The sequence below is a fragment of the Benincasa hispida genome, chromosome 11, assembly GCF_009727055.1.
Source record: "Benincasa hispida cultivar B227 chromosome 11, ASM972705v1, whole genome shotgun sequence".
In the NCBI taxonomy this organism is placed as follows: Eukaryota; Viridiplantae; Streptophyta; class Magnoliopsida; order Cucurbitales; family Cucurbitaceae; genus Benincasa; species Benincasa hispida.
This window is the reverse complement of record NC_052359.1, coordinates 60,674,693-60,693,809: the sequence shown is the minus strand read 5'-3', so window position 1 is coordinate 60,693,809 and position 19,117 is coordinate 60,674,693. Positions and strand designations below refer to the sequence as shown.

The 19,117-nt window shown below is 37.2% G+C and overlaps 1 protein-coding gene across 4 annotated transcripts; it reads right to left on the bottom strand.

Moving 5' to 3' along the window:
- Window positions 1–5,261: 5,261 nt before the first annotated feature.
- LOC120090193 (phosphatidate phosphatase PAH1-like) lies at window positions 5,262–18,887 on the bottom strand. 4 transcript variants are annotated; one of them, XM_039047730.1, is made up of 11 exons: window positions 18,703–18,887; window positions 16,398–18,053; window positions 15,685–16,313; window positions 15,523–15,596; window positions 15,147–15,231; window positions 14,511–14,597; window positions 14,235–14,307; window positions 6,184–6,227; window positions 5,967–6,095; window positions 5,767–5,865; window positions 5,262–5,645 (listed from the first exon to the last, which is right to left on the bottom strand). In XM_039047730.1, exons 2-11 carry the CDS (start codon window positions 17,872–17,874, stop codon window positions 5,589–5,591), a joined length of 2,754 nt encoding a protein of 917 aa, XP_038903658.1. In that variant the 5' UTR covers window positions 17,875–18,053; window positions 18,703–18,887; the 3' UTR covers window positions 5,262–5,588. The 4 variants fall into 4 exon arrangements, with proteins under 4 accessions (XP_038903658.1, XP_038903659.1, XP_038903657.1 ...); XM_039047731.1 differs by lacking the exon at window positions 18,703–18,887 and adding an exon at window positions 18,477–18,696 and having other exon boundaries at window positions 16,398–18,069; XM_039047729.1 differs by lacking the exon at window positions 18,703–18,887 and adding an exon at window positions 18,477–18,696.
- Between the last annotated feature and the right edge of the window lie 230 nt (window positions 18,888–19,117).

Sequence of the window (19,117 nt, the reverse complement as noted above, 5' to 3'; positions counted from 1 at the left end):
GAGCTTTGGAAGACTTGAGCAATAACTGAAAGATGGCTCAATCAGATTGGAAAACTTTCACAACATTACTTGAACATGATCTGTTTTATAGATTGTACAACTATGTCCTTGAATTCTAAAGATCGGAAACTTGTTGAGAGAGTAGGCAATAAGTCTGAGAAACCTGTTTGATCTAAAAATCCAACTAGAAAAATGTCTATAGAATTCTAAACAAAATACCGCATCGACCATTGTGAAACCTTTTGCACCATATTTCGTGAGTGTTTTTCAAGTACTCTTTAAGAACTCATGTCATAGTAGTGATGTTCCGCTCATTTTTGTTCATAGAAGAAAATTTGTACATCATCAAATGTAAATCCTATCTGGTCTATTCACCATATTTTTTCATTCCCTTGACTTATCAAACTTTTGAGAATTTTAAACAAAGAAAGAAAATGGACATGATAAGAAAAGTAAAACATTTCAACCATATTTGATAATAATTTTGTTTTTTGTTTTTTGTTTTTGAAAATTGAGCCTATTTCCTCCTCATTTCTTATATTGATTTGCATCTTTCTTAAGTACAATGGTTGAATTCTTGGCCAAATTCCAAAAACAAAAACAACTTTTGAAAAGCTACTTTTTCTAGTTTTCAAAGTTTGGCTTGGTTTTTTAAACCAGTAAAAAGTAGATGAAAAAGTAAGGAATTTGGAGGTGAAAGTAGTGTTTATAGGCTTAATCTTAAAAAAACAAAAGAGTTACCGGACGAAACCTACCTATTTTGCATTCTTGAATGTATAAATTATGAGAAATATCAGTCCCCACTCACTCAACCTTAAAAGGCAATAGGACAAAAGTTAAACACTTTCCGGAAAAGATATCTTTAAAAAGGAAAAAAGAGAAGACGCTGAAGAAAAATTCAACCTAGTGATAGACACGTACGAAGAAATCGGCAAAAGGCCTGGAAAGAGAAAATAAAATAAATATATAAATTTTAAAAAATAAAAAATAAAAATAAATAAAAAAGAGGAAAAGTTCCAAGGGAACACCAACTAATGAGCTCTCTTATTCAACCAACTACTCTTGTCTGTTACTTGAATGATAATAGAACATACTGCAAGAGAATCGCCCACAGCATCAGGATGTTGACAATGTTGTTGTTTTTTGCAGCAAATTCCAAAAGAAAGCAACATCCCCCAATAGCTGTTAAAACAGTGGTAGAGAAAAGAAGAGAGTCGATAGCGACTTGATAAACTTTAAAATGGGAATGCCTGTACTTTCATGGGATTTCTGGATAGACTGAGGTATTCATACTATGTAAATTGTTTTCATTTGTACTACATTCTTTTTCTGAGCATTATCTAACAAGTGGAAACTTTGGCATTCATTTCATTCAAATTCTATGTACTGTTTTTTCTGTATTGTTCTTTTGCCAACTATCTGATTGAATGTTAGCCCAAATGTCTAAAGGAAGTTTCTTATAGCCCCACAGTCTGACATGGCGGGCACTGGAGATCAACTTCGAAAGAAATGTCAAAGCAGTGTTGCTTGGTGGCCCTTCGAGATGGAAACTTGTTTTAGTTCCCAATATAGTACTATTTGGGGATGTGATTGAGTTATGAAGTCCGAAGTTAATATGTTAGAGTCCGGAAGTTTATGTTCGGGTGTAAAGTTGTAAAATGAAGTTTTTTGGTAGATAGAGTTTCTCGATAAGTGTGTAAACTTCAATAGTAAACACTATTGAAGTTGAGTTATTGAACACCAACTTATAAAATTGATAGGCCAAATACCCCTATGTGTAGTTGGAATTTGAATCTTTAGCCTTTTGATCAAAAATATAATGTATTAACCAATTGAGTTATACTCAAGTTAGTAGCCCTTTTAAGAAAAGAATTGTAACACACAGGGCAATCACAATTCAGTAGTAAACTTGATCAAAATCAACTTCAATGTTAAATAAGTCCGTGTTAAGTGGCTCGTATATTAGTGAACCAAGTGATCTAAGAAATTCATAGATGCAGATTCGCGATAATTGGATTTGTCAGAACAATTGCAAGCTAGGAGCACACACCTTCTGTTTTAGACAGTGGTCAATGTCGGACGGGGATTCATCGAGACATGCTCTGGAAAAATCTCCAACTTGCAAAAGATGTGTCTAACATTATACCTATATTTTTTTATGATTCTGAACACGACTCTGAAAAAAAATTGAAGTCTAACACATGTATGCCCAACCTCTAAAAAAAACACAGCTTCTACAACATATTCTAATCCTTGTATATATATATGATCACCAAGTACATCTTCATCTTCTAGCCATACCGGCCAAACCCTTTTATACTTTCAAGCTCTTCATATATTGGTATTTTTGGTGAGGTATATTATTTTTATGTTAAAGTTGTATGCTTTTTCCATAATAAAATATTAAATACATCAATATACATTCATATTTTCTAAAATGATTCCAAATGTGCGATCCTAATTTTTTGAAATAGACGTGTCGTGCTTCTTAGAAAGTTCTGTCCCTAATTGAAAATTGTCAAGCGCTCTCACTTGTTCTTTCTTAATAGAGAGATAAGTATAGAACCGTTGTATATATTACATCACATATGTTCATTGTTTGATGTTTCTTCATGTTATAGTAAAGAAAAAGACTGACTTACATTATATGGTTGTCCTCTTTCATTTACTACTTCACCATTCTTTCCAAATCAGCAAAAAGAAAATCTACAAGATTGTTGTGTGTACATTTTGGTTTTAACGTATTACGGAAGTGCTTTTCAAATTTAACTTCTCAACAATTATAGACCTCAGAAACTCTTTAACACACGTCTCCAAGCCATAGGTTGTGTCAACTTTTCTCAAAGTATAGCTGAACCTCAAGGTTTGAAAAGACTTGTTAGAATCACGTCTAAAAATTGTTGGAGCAGATCATTTGGGATCCTCCTAGGGGAATATCGTCTTCTCTGGTAGGCCAACTTCATCGTGTACTATGGCTTGTCTTGGCTTTTTTCTCTTTTTTTTTTTTTTTTAAGCTACATAAGTGTCGTGACTCGTGACTAGTTTGCACACATCTCAACTATTCTCATCTAAGAAGCACAAAAACTTTAGTTTGGTTAACATGTCCATGTCCGACACTTGGACACACCGACACTTGGACACACTGACACTTGTTGGACACATATCAGACACTCGTTAGTATAACATATGTGTTAGACATGTATAGAACATTTGTTGAATAGACTAAAAAGACACATATATGACAAATAATAGTAAATTTTGAGTGTGAAATACATCAAGCTAAGTTTTTTTAAGCATATAAGTGCATCAACTCACTTACTCTTAATTTTCTTTTAGTATAAAAGTTATTTATATTTTTAAAAATGTATAATTTAATAAGTGTGTCTTTGCCGTGTTGTATCCTGAATTTTTAAAAAATGACAAGTTACCTGTCCGTATCGTGTCGTCTCCGTGTCTCGTATCCGTATTTATGCTTCTTAGATTCTCATGGAACAACTACTCTATTATATTTGATTGACATAAATTTCGTACGATATTCTTAGGTAAATTCACCATGTTTTAAACCCATCCTCTCTAAGCCCTTTGCTATACTTCATAGCCTTATCAACCAACCTATGACGGTTAAATAAGAGAAGATTATTTAAGTCCCTCCCACCTCCCTTTTACAAAACTGCCGTCTTCTCTACTAAGCTAACTCTAGTTTGTATTATGGCTTGTTTGGTTAGAAGAGAATAGGAGAACAAAGTCTAGTAAAGGTCATAGAAGGATGCTTAAAGTTTTGCATAAGAGATCCTTTAATGAAAGTTTACCTTCTTATTATCCCTTCCTTTTGAGTTATTCGTTGCGATTTCTTGTCATATCCCCTTTTGGCTTAGCATTTTGGCCTTCCTTCTGATTATTTTATGGGTCTTAATAAAAGTAGGTTACTTATTTTCAAAAAAAATAAAATAAAATAGTATGCCTAAAGTCTACTCAAACTCTCAGTACTCTTTTTCAACCTCTCATGTAAGGCAGCTTCATACTCAATTCAGTAGGCTTTTGCTGCAAATCCTCATTTTTGTATGTTGAGGTCTCAATCGTCACAACTTTAAAAGATGAAAGACTAAATTACTAAACGAAACAAAGAGGCTGAAACAGAACAGAAACTGCAAGTTCAGGCAATAAAAGCATACTTCAAACAGGATATTTATGGTAGAGGTGAATGGAAAGGATGTGAAGATCATAGAGCATCTACTGTGTGTGGAAATAAAGGCTACTTTAGATTTATTTGGAAAAAAGGAAGAAGAAGAAGAAGAAGAAGAAAAATTATGCAACGGCTACCACTGATGAATGAAAAGTTAACTGATACTGCTTGATAATCTCCAACTAGACAAAGACGTTGACAGTGTTATGGATTTTCTCAGCAAGTTCCTATTGAAAATTACGTATTTCATACAGCTAAAGGAAAGAGAGGAAGAACATGGTTATGGAGAGGATAAGGATGGATCTAACACTTTGGAAGTTATGTAGTTTGGGTTAAGTGTATGATCTTATGGGAAAGTTTCATAAGGAGAGAGAGCAAGCAGCTGTGTCTTTCAGTGGTATTCTTTTTCTCATTACTAGAAGCATCCATAGGCTTGTCTGCAAAGCCAGCCCATATGCCTAAAGGAGGTTTCTCAAAGACCCACAACCTTTGATTGAGATAGAGAGAGCTTCCACTTGGGGTGGTTTTAACTTGGTTCATATGTTTGGAGGTAAATTGACAGGGCATTAAATATAAAGTTGCTTTGCAAGCAGGCAAAAAGTTTTTTTTTTTTAGGGGGACATGGCATTATTTAGGAGGCGTTTGGGGTAAATAGCTATTATAGTCCTAAGTCATTATAGCTGGATTATGATAGTTTGTGTTTATAATATACATTATTTTAGTTTAGATTATAATAGTATGTGTTTGAAGTGTAAATTATTTTAGTTTGAAAAGGAAATAGTAAACACTACAACAATGAATAAAAAAAATGATGAATGTAAAATAGTAAAAACGATAGCAAATAGTAAATATAGTAGTAAATGGGAGTTTTTGGAATAGTGTTGACTGTAACTAATTAGGAAATATAAAATAGTATTTACTGTAACAAGAAGTGATTATTATAGTCTTAGGACAGTCCTCACCCCAAACACACCCTCAGTTTTTTACCAAGTTTTTACTTTTTAGTATATGACAACATTTCATTTCTTCATTTTCCTACAGTGAAAGGTAACCAAAGAACCTCAAAGCATCACCAGCAGGAACAAAAGTTTGAGTTGACTATTCTGTATATTAATGAATTAAGTGCATCTGAATGTAGAAAAACAAAAAGGAAGCAGAAGAAGACAAGATTAAGAGACATTCAACTAACATCTTTACTTTTATTCCACAGGAACTTGCTTGATCCACCCAAATAGCTACGGCTTCAAACACTCCTCCAGTGGCTCTGTCTGTCAAAATTACTTGTGGAAGAAAACAGGGAAAATGTGAAGAATTTCAAATACTTCTATCTCGTGTGGAAGAAAAGCCCACTTTGATCTTTTTTTTTCTTTTTTGTCAATGTAAAGCAGTCTTCACTATTCAATGACTATAATTCAATGTCAGGCAACGGCATTTTCCAAAAATTCCAAGCGTTATAGTCTTCCTGCAAGGATACAAAATGATAACAGCAGTGTTAGCTGGTAACATAACAAAACCAGTCTCCAGACATCTTTAAGTTTTCTCATGTTGCTTGGACATATCTTTAAGGATTTTACACTCATTACCTGCTCGACCAGTGAGGTTGGCGGAAACATATCGTTAACAAGTGTGTGCAAAGACGTGTAAGACTTCACGTCGATCCGATGACTAATAGCCACTTCTCCCTGAAAACCGACGCAGAGTTTGTGGTTATAAGTGAATGCCAAATTGCTACTCGATGAATTAAGGTGAAAAAAAGGTTTATAAAAGATGGATACTTGGATACCTTGGGGTTGATTATAAATATCTTTCCTTTCGGAATCCCAACTTTTCGATAGCTGAGCTCATCTGTGTCTCTATTGCCAAACCCAGCATAAAATGGATTGTAGTCAGGAGGGAAAAGCTTCTTAATATCCTGCATTTCATCAGAAGCAAAATAAGGAAAGCATCCTCATCATCAGGATATTAATGAAGATCAGCTGTTCAATTTTACTTTTCTTTACCTCTAAACATGCAATCTTAAATTCATGTGGTGCTCTTCTTATCACTGCCACAAATAAACAAAACCCAAAGTCAATAATATCATACAGATAAAGCAAAGCAAAAATTAATGATGAATGAATATAAATTTGTGCACATGAAAGCATGCTCAAGTGAAAAGGCATATAAACCATTTCATGCCAAAAGAGGGGGTGATGTGATCGTGTTCCAAAGGCAGGCAATCAAATTTGCCTCAGAATATTTATCTACAACGGCTCTCCATGTTGACAATAAACTTAACAAGATTCTGATAACTTAGTTAAATGGACTTATCATAGAAATAGAAAGAAGGGTAGCAGAACAGAAAGAAGAGATAAATGCAGAAAGAGTAAAGGAAGTGGTTGGAAAAAATTGAGGGGGGAGATTCTTGAATTTCACTCCACTTTGGCGATAATGATTTTCATCTATTGAAGTGATTTAAGTTTATAGTTCTATCAGTGTTATTGGAGCTTTGAACTGTGAAATGATGTAGAAATGTCCCTATTCCCATCATTGAGGAGTGGTTGGTAGAGCTACCAAGTATTGTACGTCTTAAATCACTGATTGACCCAAAAGTTTAAGTTAATGAGTGAAGATAAATTTAATATGGTTGAAAATTGTTAAGGGCATTTTAGTCTTTTTATATTTCTCTACTTAGGGTTTGCCTTAGTCTATTTATATGTTTGGTCTGTGATGTTTGTAGGGTGTGGAAATTAATAATAATGCTTCTATCGTGGTTTTTTCTCCTTGGTCTAGGGTTTTCCACATAAACTGTGAGTTCTTCTACTTCTTTTCTTTATTTCAATACGGTACAGAGCATGGTGACAAAACCCTAGCCGCTATAGAAGAAAATCAATCATCAACCCTAGCTGGTGATGGAACTATAGCAGAAACGACTAATACTGCTGCTATTCAGGCTGTTGTCAACAGGATCCAGCCACGCCACAAGGGGTCCAGCAGCCGTTCAGAATCCATCCAGCCGCGTCCTTGTCCGTCGATGGGGTCTTCGAGTCACGTCCGACGCTGACTGAACCGGCCAACTCCAAGCCCAATCGGAGCCCCAGCCACGATCCGAACAGGTCACAATCTTCCACCATCCGAAGCCCCAGTCGCAACTTCAATCACAGCCGACCCATCCAGGCTCTACGCCATTCTAGTCGCTATTCCAACCTTCAACCGTCGACTATACGGGTGAAGCATTGTCTTCTTTTTCCTCTGGGCAGGAACCACCTACATCAGCCCCCTTTATTCCTCCTCAACATGGACCGACTGGTCATGGTGCTTCGAGATTGATGGTTTATCTCCTGTTAGGGTCCAACAACAATTAGCTAATCTTCAGCAACAGATTGCTCTTGGGGCTGTTCTTGGGACCACAACAAATCTTCAAACAAATCCGATTAACTAAGACTTTTCTTCCAGTCTTCCACTATATTCGAAAAATCCGGTAACAGCTTTCCCTAATTTACCTACTACAAATATTTTATCTAGATCTATGGGAAATTCTACAAGGGATAATTACGGGAGAGAAGCTGAATGACCAGAATTATTTCTCTTGGTCCCAGTCCATCAAAATGGCCCTTATGGGGCGACATAAGTTTGGGTATCTAACTATCAAGATACCGAGACAAAAATCTGGAGATCCTCAAGAACACATCTGGAAGGGAGAAGACTCCTTGCTCCGCTCTATGCTAGTTAATAGCATGGAACCTCAAATAGGAAAACCCTTGTTGTACTCTGCAATTGCTCGGAAAACTGTATTCTAAAAGGTAGAAAGCATCACATCTGTATACCTTGCGAAAACAAGTTCACGAGTGGAACCAAGGGACCATGGACATGACTTCTTATTTCAATAAACTATACTGTGGCAGGAGATAGACCTGTGTCGTGAGATTGTTTGGGATTGCTCATGTGGCCGGGTTCAGTATTCGAAGATGGAGGAAGTTGACCATGTTTATGACTTCCTTGCTGAGTTGAACTCCAAATTTGATACTATTCATATTTGAATACTGGGACAAAGACCAATACCGTTTCTCATGGAGGTGTGTTCTGAGATCTGATTAGAGGAAGATAGGTCAAGTGCTATGAATAGCTCTGTGGTTACTACTGTTGACTCCGCTGTGTTCGATGTGAAGTCATCCGGACCTAATGGTGACAAGCAGAATGGTAAATCTCCTCCAATATGTGAACATTGCAAGAAACCGTGGCACACTAGGATCAGTGCTAGAAGCTACATGGTCGACCCCCGAATGGCAAACGTCGCCCTACAAATGACAAGTCAAAGTCTGGCTGAGCACTCGTGAGTGAATCTACTAATGGTGCTCACAGTCTCAGGACCAGAATGACCCAGGTACGGTTGAGGTCGATACGATTGTCCAATCAAGTATCCCTCAATCCTTTAGTCTTTTTATTTAGGGAAAAGGGATTCTGGAGTAACAGATCACTTAACTGGCTCATCTGATCGATTTCTCTCATATTTTCTGAGTGTTGGTGATGAGAGGATTCGGATTGCATATGGGTCATTTGCTCCTGTTGCAGGGAAGAGTCATCTTTCTCCCTTCCAGGTAAGGGTGAGCAGGAAATACGGTAAGGGTGAGCAGAAAATACCGAAAAATCGAGCCGGCCGACCAAAATCGGCCGAACCAACAACAACCGGCCAGTTTAATGTATATTTCGGGCGGAGGTCGGTTCTGCACTTAGCAAAACCGACCAGTCGGCCGAACAGCAAGCCCAAAGAGGCTTGAACCGCCCGAATCGCTTGAATACCCTTATTTATGTATATAATAATTATTCTTTAAAGAAAACCCTTCAAATGTGCACTGCCCAACGTGCACAGTGACGGCCCATACATGTTTGCATGTGAAAATGTGAAACCATGGTTGGTTTTTCAAAACCACGATACTTTCACTATATGGGTAATGATTACCTATACATGGGTAATCATTACATAATTTTTTTTTTCCTTTTTTAATTGTATTTATCTTTTTTTTGGTTTCTCTCCCCTTTCTCTAATAAATATTCTCTCTTTTTCTCTTCTTGGTGCTCGTCCTTCATCTCTTTTCTCTCACTTTTCTTCTTTTTTTCTTTTTTTTTTTCTTCAATCACTTCTAGTTTTCCTACCCTCTTGTTTTCTATTTTTTCTTTTTACCTTTTTCTGCTATTTTTAGCTTTCGATCACTTCTCTGTTTTTCTTTTTATAACTAGCTTGCCGGAGATGCAAACCGAAAAAATCGACCAGCTGGCCGATCAGTCGGCCGATCGGCATCAGAATCTTCGTCCAAATTGCTGAACGCCAACCAATGAACACCGAAACATCGGTTGCCAGTGCTGGGTTGAGTATAAAAACGACGTCGCCTGACCAATGATCACCCCTACTTCTAGGGTTTGACTTTATAGAATGTATTGCATGTTCTAAAAATAACTTACAACTAGCTATCTATCAGTAAAATAACTAGGGATTTAAACTGTCGGGTTGTTCTCTCACCAGATACTGTTTTGTTTCAGGACTTGAGCTTGGAGACGACGTTTGGCACTGTCCGGCATGATAGGGGTCTCTATTTCCTTTCTGATGATGCTGCCTCTAGGAATTTTTCTAGGACTAGTCTGTTATCTTCATTTTCAACTTCTTAAAAAGATTATTTGTTATGGCATTTTCGTCTTGGTCACCCAAACTTTCAATATATGAAGTATTTATTTCCCCATCCATTTCATGGTGTGGATATTTCTTCTTTGTCGTGTGATGTATGTATACGTGCAAAACAGCATCAGGTTACCTTCCCTTCTCAGCCTTACAAACCTTCCCAGTCATTCCATTTGGTCCATAGTGATGTTTGGGGTCCTTCCAACATCATTACTTTGTCTGACAAGCATTAGTTGTAACTTTTATTGATGATCACACCCGTCTTACATGGGTGTTTCTACTCACTGACAAGTCAGAGGTGACGTATGTTTTCCAACAATTTTATACTACAGTAGGAACACAGTTTAAAACCAAGATTGTCATTCTTTAAAGTGACAATGGCCAGGAGTTCGTAAATAACACCCTTCGCAAGTTCCTGACTTTGAAAGGTATTGTCCATCAAAATTCATGTGCTTATACTCCTCAACAAAATGGGGTGGCTGAACAAAAAAATCGTCACCTCATTGAAGTTGCCCGGTCTCTCATGTTCTCTGCATCTCTTCCCTCATATTTATGGGGAGATGTTCTAATCGCAGCCCATCTTCGTGTTCTCGGATTCCAAACACCTCTTGAATGTTTCCAAGAGTCTTACCTATCCACGCGTCTTATTCCTGACGTTCCTCTTTAGGTGTTTGGATGCACTACTTTTGTCCATAGTCATGGTCCTCACCAAACTAAATTTGCTCCTCACACTCAAAAGTGTGTCTTTGTCGAGTATCCTCTTCACCAGCAGGGTTATAAGTGTTTCCATCCATCCTCAAGGAAGTACTTTGTCTCTATGGACGTAACATTCCTTGAGGACAAACCCTTTTTTCCCATTAGTCCTCTTCAGAGGGAGAATACTTGTGAAGAGACTGACTCGTCCACATATTCTGTTCTTATGGACTTCCTTCCTGAGCCGGTCCTTAATATAAATAACACTGTCCTTCCTACTAAACAAATTCCCTAGATAACATACTACAGGAAGAATCTTAGAAAGGAAATAGTGCCTCCTGTTACTCCACCAGATACTGTCCATGAATCGGAACCGACACCGGCTCAGGTTCAAGGTACTTCTGTTCCTAATAGTACTGATGAGTGTGTTGAGAGTGATGAGATTGAAAGTGATGAAACTGATGAGATTGTTCCAGACAATGACAAAACTACAGGTAGTAATGAGTCATCAGGAGAAATTCAAGAGGATGAGGGCTTGCTGCAAGTAAGCAAGTGTGACCACCGTTCTCTTACTAATGAGAGGTCTAGTAAAACAGGAGATTATGATGCCACTTTTTGATATACCCATTACCCTATGAAAAGGAACTAGGTCGTGTACCAAGTATTTCATACATGGTTTCCTTTCTTACAGTAACTTATCTTCTGGGTTTAGAGCATTCACTACCAACCTGGATACTGTAACAATACCGACCAATGTATATATGGCCATGAAAATTCCCGAATGGAAGGCTGCAATTATGGAAGAGATGAAAGCTTTTGAGACGAATAAAACGTGGGACCTTGTAGCCCTCCTTGAAGAGCATAAAACAGTTGGGTGAAAATGGGTGTTCACTGTTAAGTATAAGTCTGATGGAACTCTTGATAGATACAAGGTCATATTGGTTGCTAAAGGGTTTACTCAGACGTATGGGGTCAATTATTAAGAAACTTTCTCTCCGGTGGCAAAACTAAACACGATTAAAGTCCTTCTCTCAATAGCCGTTAACAAAGACTAGCCCTTCCATCAACTTGATCTGAAGAATGCGTTCTTGAATAGTGAATTAGAAGAAGAGGTCTATATGAGTCCTCCTGGATTTGAAGCTCAATTTGATCACTAAGTTTGTAAATTTAAGAAATCCTTATATGGTTTGAAACAGTCTCCGAGAGCTTGGTTTGACAGGTTCACCACCTTTGTTAAGTCCCAAGGTTTCATTCAGGGGCACTCTGATCATACTTTGTTTACAAAGAAGTCAGTATCGGGAAAGATAGTTGTTCTAATCGCGTATGTTGATGATATCATTCTGTCAGGTGATGATGCCGCTGAGATTACCAAACTGAAACAGAAAATGACTGATGAATTTAAGATTAAAGATCTCGGGAGTTTAAGATATTTTCTTGGAATGGAGGTGGCAAGATCGAAAGAAGGAATATTTGTTTCTCAACGAAAATATGCCCTTAATTTGTTGATGGAAACAGGGATGACTGGATGTAAACTCATTGATACCCCTGTTGAAGTCAACACTAAGCTAGGAGATTCTGTCAACGAAGCTCCTATTAATAAAAAGAGGTACCAACGTCTAGTAGGGAAATTGATTTACTTATATGATACTAGACCGGATATATCCTATGCTGTTAGCATGGTTAGTCTGTTTATGCAGGCACCTTACGAGAAACATATGGAGGTTGTTACTCGGATTCTGAGGTATTTGAAATCTACTCCAGGAAAAGGCCTAATGTTCAGGAAATATGACACGAGATGCATTGAGGCTTACATTGACTCTGATTGGGCAGGATCTATTATAGACAGAAAATCAACTTCAGAGTATTCTTGTACTTTTGTATGGGGAAATCTTGTTACTTAGCGGAGTAAGAAACAAGGTGTGGTTACTAGAAGCAGTGCAGAAGCAGAATACAGGGCTATGAGTCTGGGAATATGTGAAGAGATATGGTTGAAGAAAGTCTTGTCGGATCTACACCAAGACAATGACGCTCCTATGAAACTCTATTGTGATAACAAGGCAGCTACAAGTATAGCCAACAACCCTGTGCAACATAATAGAACTAAACATGTGGAGATCGATACACTTCATTAAAGAAAAACTTAACAGTGGCAGTATTTGAAAAACTGGACAATGGCAGTATCTGTATTTCCTACATTCCTTCAAGTCAACAAGTTGCGGACATTCTCACCAAAGGATTACTAAGGCAAAGCTTTAATACTTGTGTTAGCAAGTTGGATCTTATTGACATCTATGCCCCAACTTAAGGGGGAGTGTTGAAAATTATTGTATTTGCCCTAAGGGCATTTTAGTCTTTGTATATTTCTCTATTTAGGGTTTGCCTTAGTCTATTTATATGTTGGGTTTGTGATGCTTGTAGGGTGTGGAAATTAATAATAATTTTTCTATCATGGTTTTTTCTCCCTGGTCTAGGGTTTTCCACGTAAACTGTGCTTTCTTCTTCTTTTCTTTATTTCAATAAATATTATATCATCAAATGCTCCCCTTACTTGTGGGCTTGAAATATGAAGAATGTCCAACAAGTGAAAATTAATATTAATCGGGGAGAATAAAATTGTGGGGATCTAAACTCAAAACCTCCTAGACCACTTGCTATGATACCATCTTAAATTACAGATTGATGGAAAAGGTTAAACTAATGGGTGAAGATAAATTTAATATTATATCATCTAACAATATGCTAAAAACTTATCTCATAGCCCATTATCATCATATATGGATTAAAGAAGAGGATAAGCATAAGAAGCTTTTCACACACATGGGGGCGTAGCATTTGGGGCAATCTTGCAGGTTTTCATAGATGAACATCATGTAGAATTTAATCAAGAGAAGTGCCTATTTTCTTTAAAAAAAAGTTAAGCATCTGGGTCAAATGGTGTCTGCTTCGGGGGTAGCTTCTGATAATGCTAAAACCACAGCTACGTTGAGACGGATAATATCATATTCCTATAAGGCTGCTGGAAAAAAAGATAGATTCTATGATATGAGTGCCTTCCAAGAATTAAAAGAATCCATGGTTCGCGTTCTTGATTTAGCACTGCCTGATTTCTCTAAAGTCCTTAATTAAAGAAATGGATACTTTGGGATTGGGTGCAGGCACGGTACTCGTGCAGGAATGGAACAAATAGCTTATTTTATCCAAGCATTTTCATCTACAGAGAAGAGCAAAGTTATCTCAAAAGCCTCTTACTGCATGCTCAACAACGAACGAAGGCAGTTACTGATGCAAAGAGAATGGATATTCAGTATGCAGTTGGGGGCTCAATATTTCTTTAACTTCGACTATATTGACAGGCAACCTTGGCTAAGGTTCTTTACGAACTGTTAGCTACAAAGTTCAGGCCTTCTGAAATTATTTAGTAGGCTGTGGTCGTGGAATATAAATTGTGGTTACCAGAGAGCACCAGCATAAATTAATGTCTTTCATGTGGCACAACTAAGAACAGACGAAGCTGCTGATTTTCTGATTATACCATTACACATAATGCCCCTACAGAAGGATTAACTATTCACCTAGCCATATTGGGATACATGTACTGGAGGCTGCTTAAAGACAAGAAGTCTTGTCTCAATACATTGGGAATTTCAAGTTTTAACCTCCATTAAAACAACTGTTTCGTGAAATTTTACATGTAAGAGATCTTACCTTCTCGAAATAAAGAAGGAAATAGTCCATCTGGTGAGATAACGATTGGTCCATTTGGTAAAGCTTTTCCATCCTGCAGCGTAGAAGAACTATTTATCAAATTCATAGTTTCCTATAAGTCTATATGAGATTAAAGGGGAAAAAATATCAGTGCAAATAATCAAGGAGAAAGAGAGATCATGATAATACAAATCAAAACTTTCAGGTAACTGGTCTGGCCTAGGTCAATGTTTCAGTCAAAAGGAAGCAGTCACCAGCAATTTATATCAATGGAACCTGTTTTAGGTTGAGTAAGAAACTTCGGGTAAGATATGCCTGAACAATGGCCCGTGCACTGAGAAACAGCAGCTGATAACCATTCTCCTGAGCAAAGCCCAATACACCGCATCAGATAATGGCTTCAGCAGAGTAAACCACATTATTGTATTCAAATAATGGGAAACCTTCACCAACAATTTCACACCTAAACCAAATCCTAGTTCATCATCATCACCACCCACCCCACCCCCCAAGAGAGAGAGAGAGAGAGAGAAGATAGAACTTAATTCAAAAAAAATTTCCCTGTTACTGATCTCAATTTGAGAACGTACCTGATAATTTTTCCTTCTAACTGCTCGATTAAGTGCACAGATATCGTATTAATCATTATATTCTAATTTAAACCAGTTAATCCCAAACCAACTGACATGGTATATTCTAATTGTATAGTTCATTCAGCCTCAATTTACTTCAAATATGATACACATTAAATAAAGATGTAGCCTGATTCAAACATTGTAACATCATTTTCCATTCACATTTTCCCCTTCATGGACATCATACTCTGATAAATAGCTAAAAAATGAGGTGTAAAAATGGAAATGGAGTCATCTAGGCAACACCATTATGTAAGAACAAATGCAGGAGATGTACCTTAATTGCGGTAAAAAGTCTAGCCACGCCAGATTGCGTCCAATCCTTCCCAACTAAAGGCATGAATTGACCTAACACATCAGACCTGAAAAATATGATTCAAGGTGAATTATATTACCAAAGGATCACTACATATATCATTGAAGCTAACAATTTCACACCAAAGCAGAAAAGACCCCACTGTTATAAATCCTTGTGGGGTCATATGTTCTCTTTCCATAGAACACATGACTAAAACTAGCAATCCTTTTACAATCCTTTTATTTTCTTTCCGTCGTTGTGTTACACCAAAAGAAAGAACGGAAAAAGGAGACAAAAACTTCAAGGATTTAAGGTGAATTGGCCTAACATATATTTAAGATGAAAGAACCCTCACTTGGTAATAGTCCCATCAACATCAGAAATCACAATTCTAGCATTCCATTTCCACAGATAAATGTGAGCATCAACCTGATAAAAAGAATTTTAGCATTAACATATAAAAAATATGATAAAGTGGTTATTATGTACATATACAATACTGATTCTAGACTGAAACCTTTTGTGTCCCAAGAACCCTAGTTGAAAAGGTGAAAGCTATCATATTTTGCCCTTCTTTCAGATTCAATGATGCTATCTGCTCAGTTGTTGGAACATTTGTCCTCACAAGCTGTCTCTTAAAAGGCTCCTTGCTGCCATTCTGCAACCTTGGACTTTGTTCTGCTTGTAAATTCTGCAACCTTGGACTTTGTTCTGCTTGTAAGTTCTGTAATGTGGATTCGGAATCAACAAAAATTTCCTCATTTGATGAGTTGCTGTTACTGTGATCAAGCGTTTTAACCCTTCTAAATGGAATAGGCCACAGCCTCCATCTTCGGCCGGCGGGAGTGGGAGTAGATTCATCCTCCTCAGCCCTCAATGAATCATCCTGTTCCACAGAAATTGCATCTTTGGGATCCACTTCTAAATCAATTCCAAATGCAGCCATCCCCAGTACTATAGGAGCAGCTTTTTCCCATGACATGTACCTTTCTCCAAATCTAATAATTAGATTTTCATTTTTAATAATTGATGAAGCAGACTTTTCAAATTCCTCTGCTGACACACGATGTGCGTCAAAGGCTTCGGCTGCAGCATGCAAGCCCATACCAGGATGAAGTTCATTACCGCAAAGCGAGATCTCAAAACCTGCATAGGGTTGAAGTAATTAGAGAATATATAGTCTGTGTTAAGGTACTGAGAATTAGTAATTACTTCTAAATGAGAAGATACCTGTTGAATGATGTTGTATTCTTCCACATAAAACATCCACTGGAGATTCCTCTAACTGTCTTACATTGGATTCGTCATCAGCAACAGGCCCTTGTGAACCGCTGTCCATTCTTTCAATTCCCTCAACTGTGTCAAACTGTTTGATATTCAAAGGATCATTATTATGAACAGAAACAACACATTTGTCATCTGAAGTGGCTTGCTCTTCACCAAACTCATTTTCCTCAGTTCCACCAGCTTTAACAAGTAGCTCTGGAGTCATATTGACAAGAGCGCTATCAGAATCACTATCAGAATGCGTCCCATTTTTATCTCTGGAATCGATAACATTTCCATTGGTTTCAGATACTGAAGGAACAATCATGTTGAATTTTTCTTCTAAATTTCCAGCCTCCACTGGAGAGACAGCGTTTTCAGAATCAGTGTTTCCAGCCCGTTTGGCTAATTCCGATAGCTCTAGACAGCTCTTAAAAATCTCTTCCTCAATTATAATGCGGACATCTTCCGAATCACTCTGCACAAGATCATCTTCCTGAACTTGAGTGCCTGAGGTTTCTTCAGTTTGAGAAATATGTTTTACATCCCTTTCTGAAACCACTAGCTCATACACACTACCATTAGACTCATTACTCAAAGCACCAACTTTATTGGATGTGACGTTTTCTGTAGATGTATCCAGCTGCTTGATATAATCAGCTGCCCAGGCATCTTCACCTGTAAATTCATTGTCTTCACAAAATTCCGTCCCCTCACCAGGACCCAAATGAAATTGAGGTGTACTTAACTGCACATCTTCTGTATTTTGTTCAGTTGCCAAGATTGGAGCAGTCAGTATGTGACCATCCACACTCACTAGGATAACCTCTGAATCCGTACCCTGTGATTCGGCACTACTCTCATTCTCTAAATTCTCATATCTGTTAGAATCACTCTCTGACACCTCTACCAAATCCTCCACAGAAGACTGCTCATCCTGAAAATCATAGAATCTATGTTCAACGTCAGATTCTGCCCTCTCAATTCGTGGAACTGCCATAGAATTGTTTTCATCTCGCAGCTGAACAACAGTAGAATCAGAGACACTGTGCTCCAGTCTACCTGTTACAAACAATTTTTTATTATGTTCATCCTTGCTGTCTCCATATATCACATCCTTAACCAAATGATCTGTAACTCCATCAACCTCATTTCCCTGACCAGTTTCTACTTCCTTTATGAAATAGGCCTCACCAGAGTTATCAAGATACATGTGGAAATTGGATTCAATGCCATTGACAGATATGTGGACGATCTTCTCAGCACCCTTTAAAACGCCCTGAAATTTACCAAACCGAACATACCAAGGTGTGCTGCGGAAAGTCCCATCCTGCTGCTGAACGACGATTATATCGACTGCCCCACCGAAGGGATGAAATGGCGTGGCAACTGAATAAACTCCTTGAGAAATGAGACTCCCAACTTTGCCAACAACGTTCATTTGGACGCCTGATCAATACCCTCTCCAATTTGTGATAAATGCCAATTAGAAAATCACTTTCCTTAGTTTCTTTCCTTCCAATCAAACCTGGCATAATTTATATCCTCCAGTACTTGTGAAAAGAATTTCACAACTTGAATGCTTTTCAATCTTTTGTTATAATCACCAGTCTACCACCTCTACCAAGAAAATTTACTACATTAAAATTCAAGAACAATAAAAGAAAAATAACGATTATAAAGGCAACAGAGATAGAGCAAATTCAAGCCCTAAAAAGCCACCAATTCTTCATATTGAAACTGTTGAACCAAAAAAATCAAACTTTCCATCCATCACTTTCAATCTAATCACAAACAGCAGAATGAACCATATAATTAAAATCCAAAAATAAAATTCTTCTACATGAACAAACCCATTCAGTTAATTTTACATAGAACACAAAATCTTGAGGCGAATCATCACTAAACATAAATGCATTATTGAATGAAAAAAAAAAAAATCAAAACAAACCCAATCCCGATCATACGATAATGAGAAGAAACAAAGAAAGAAAAAATAAATTTGCCGCCAATTTCGACCGCTAAAAAGCTAAAACAACATACATTCTTCAATCTTTTCTGAGACATTCCTCTGCTGGCAACGAAAAAATTGGAAATTTTGAGGTTTGTGAAGGTGGGTCGGAAAGTGGGTGTCATAAAATTTCTTTAAAGAATGAATTGGACGACAAAGAAATTAAGAAAAGGGAAGAAAAAAAATCATCCAGAAGCAGAAATCTCTTCCATGGATAACCATAAGCATTACATAGGTAAATGGGGGTGGTGGAAATACCAAAATAACCTCTTGGAAAACGAAATTAGCGATCGGATCCGAAAGATTTAAGGCATTTGGGATGTTGATATGATCAGAAGAGTAAGGGTGTTTTGGAGATTAAGAAAGGTTTCGTGTCTGATAAACGTTCTTCAAAGCTCCAATATTTGGTAGAACCAGACAACTACAACCTCGTGGAAGTCGTGTCTTCAATTCATGTCATTTTATGTTTAATTTATCATTTTTCTAAAATAAAATACAAAGTAAAAATTCATAAAAATTGCTTTTTTTTCCTTTTTTTTCCCATTTCTTCAAAGGGGTATTTGTAATTGTTTCTGACAAACATTTCTCCTGGTCCCAACTCCCATGTTCAAAACTTCAAACCTGAAAAATGTGTCCAACTCTCCAATGTTTTAGAGCTTTTGGCTCAATTCGA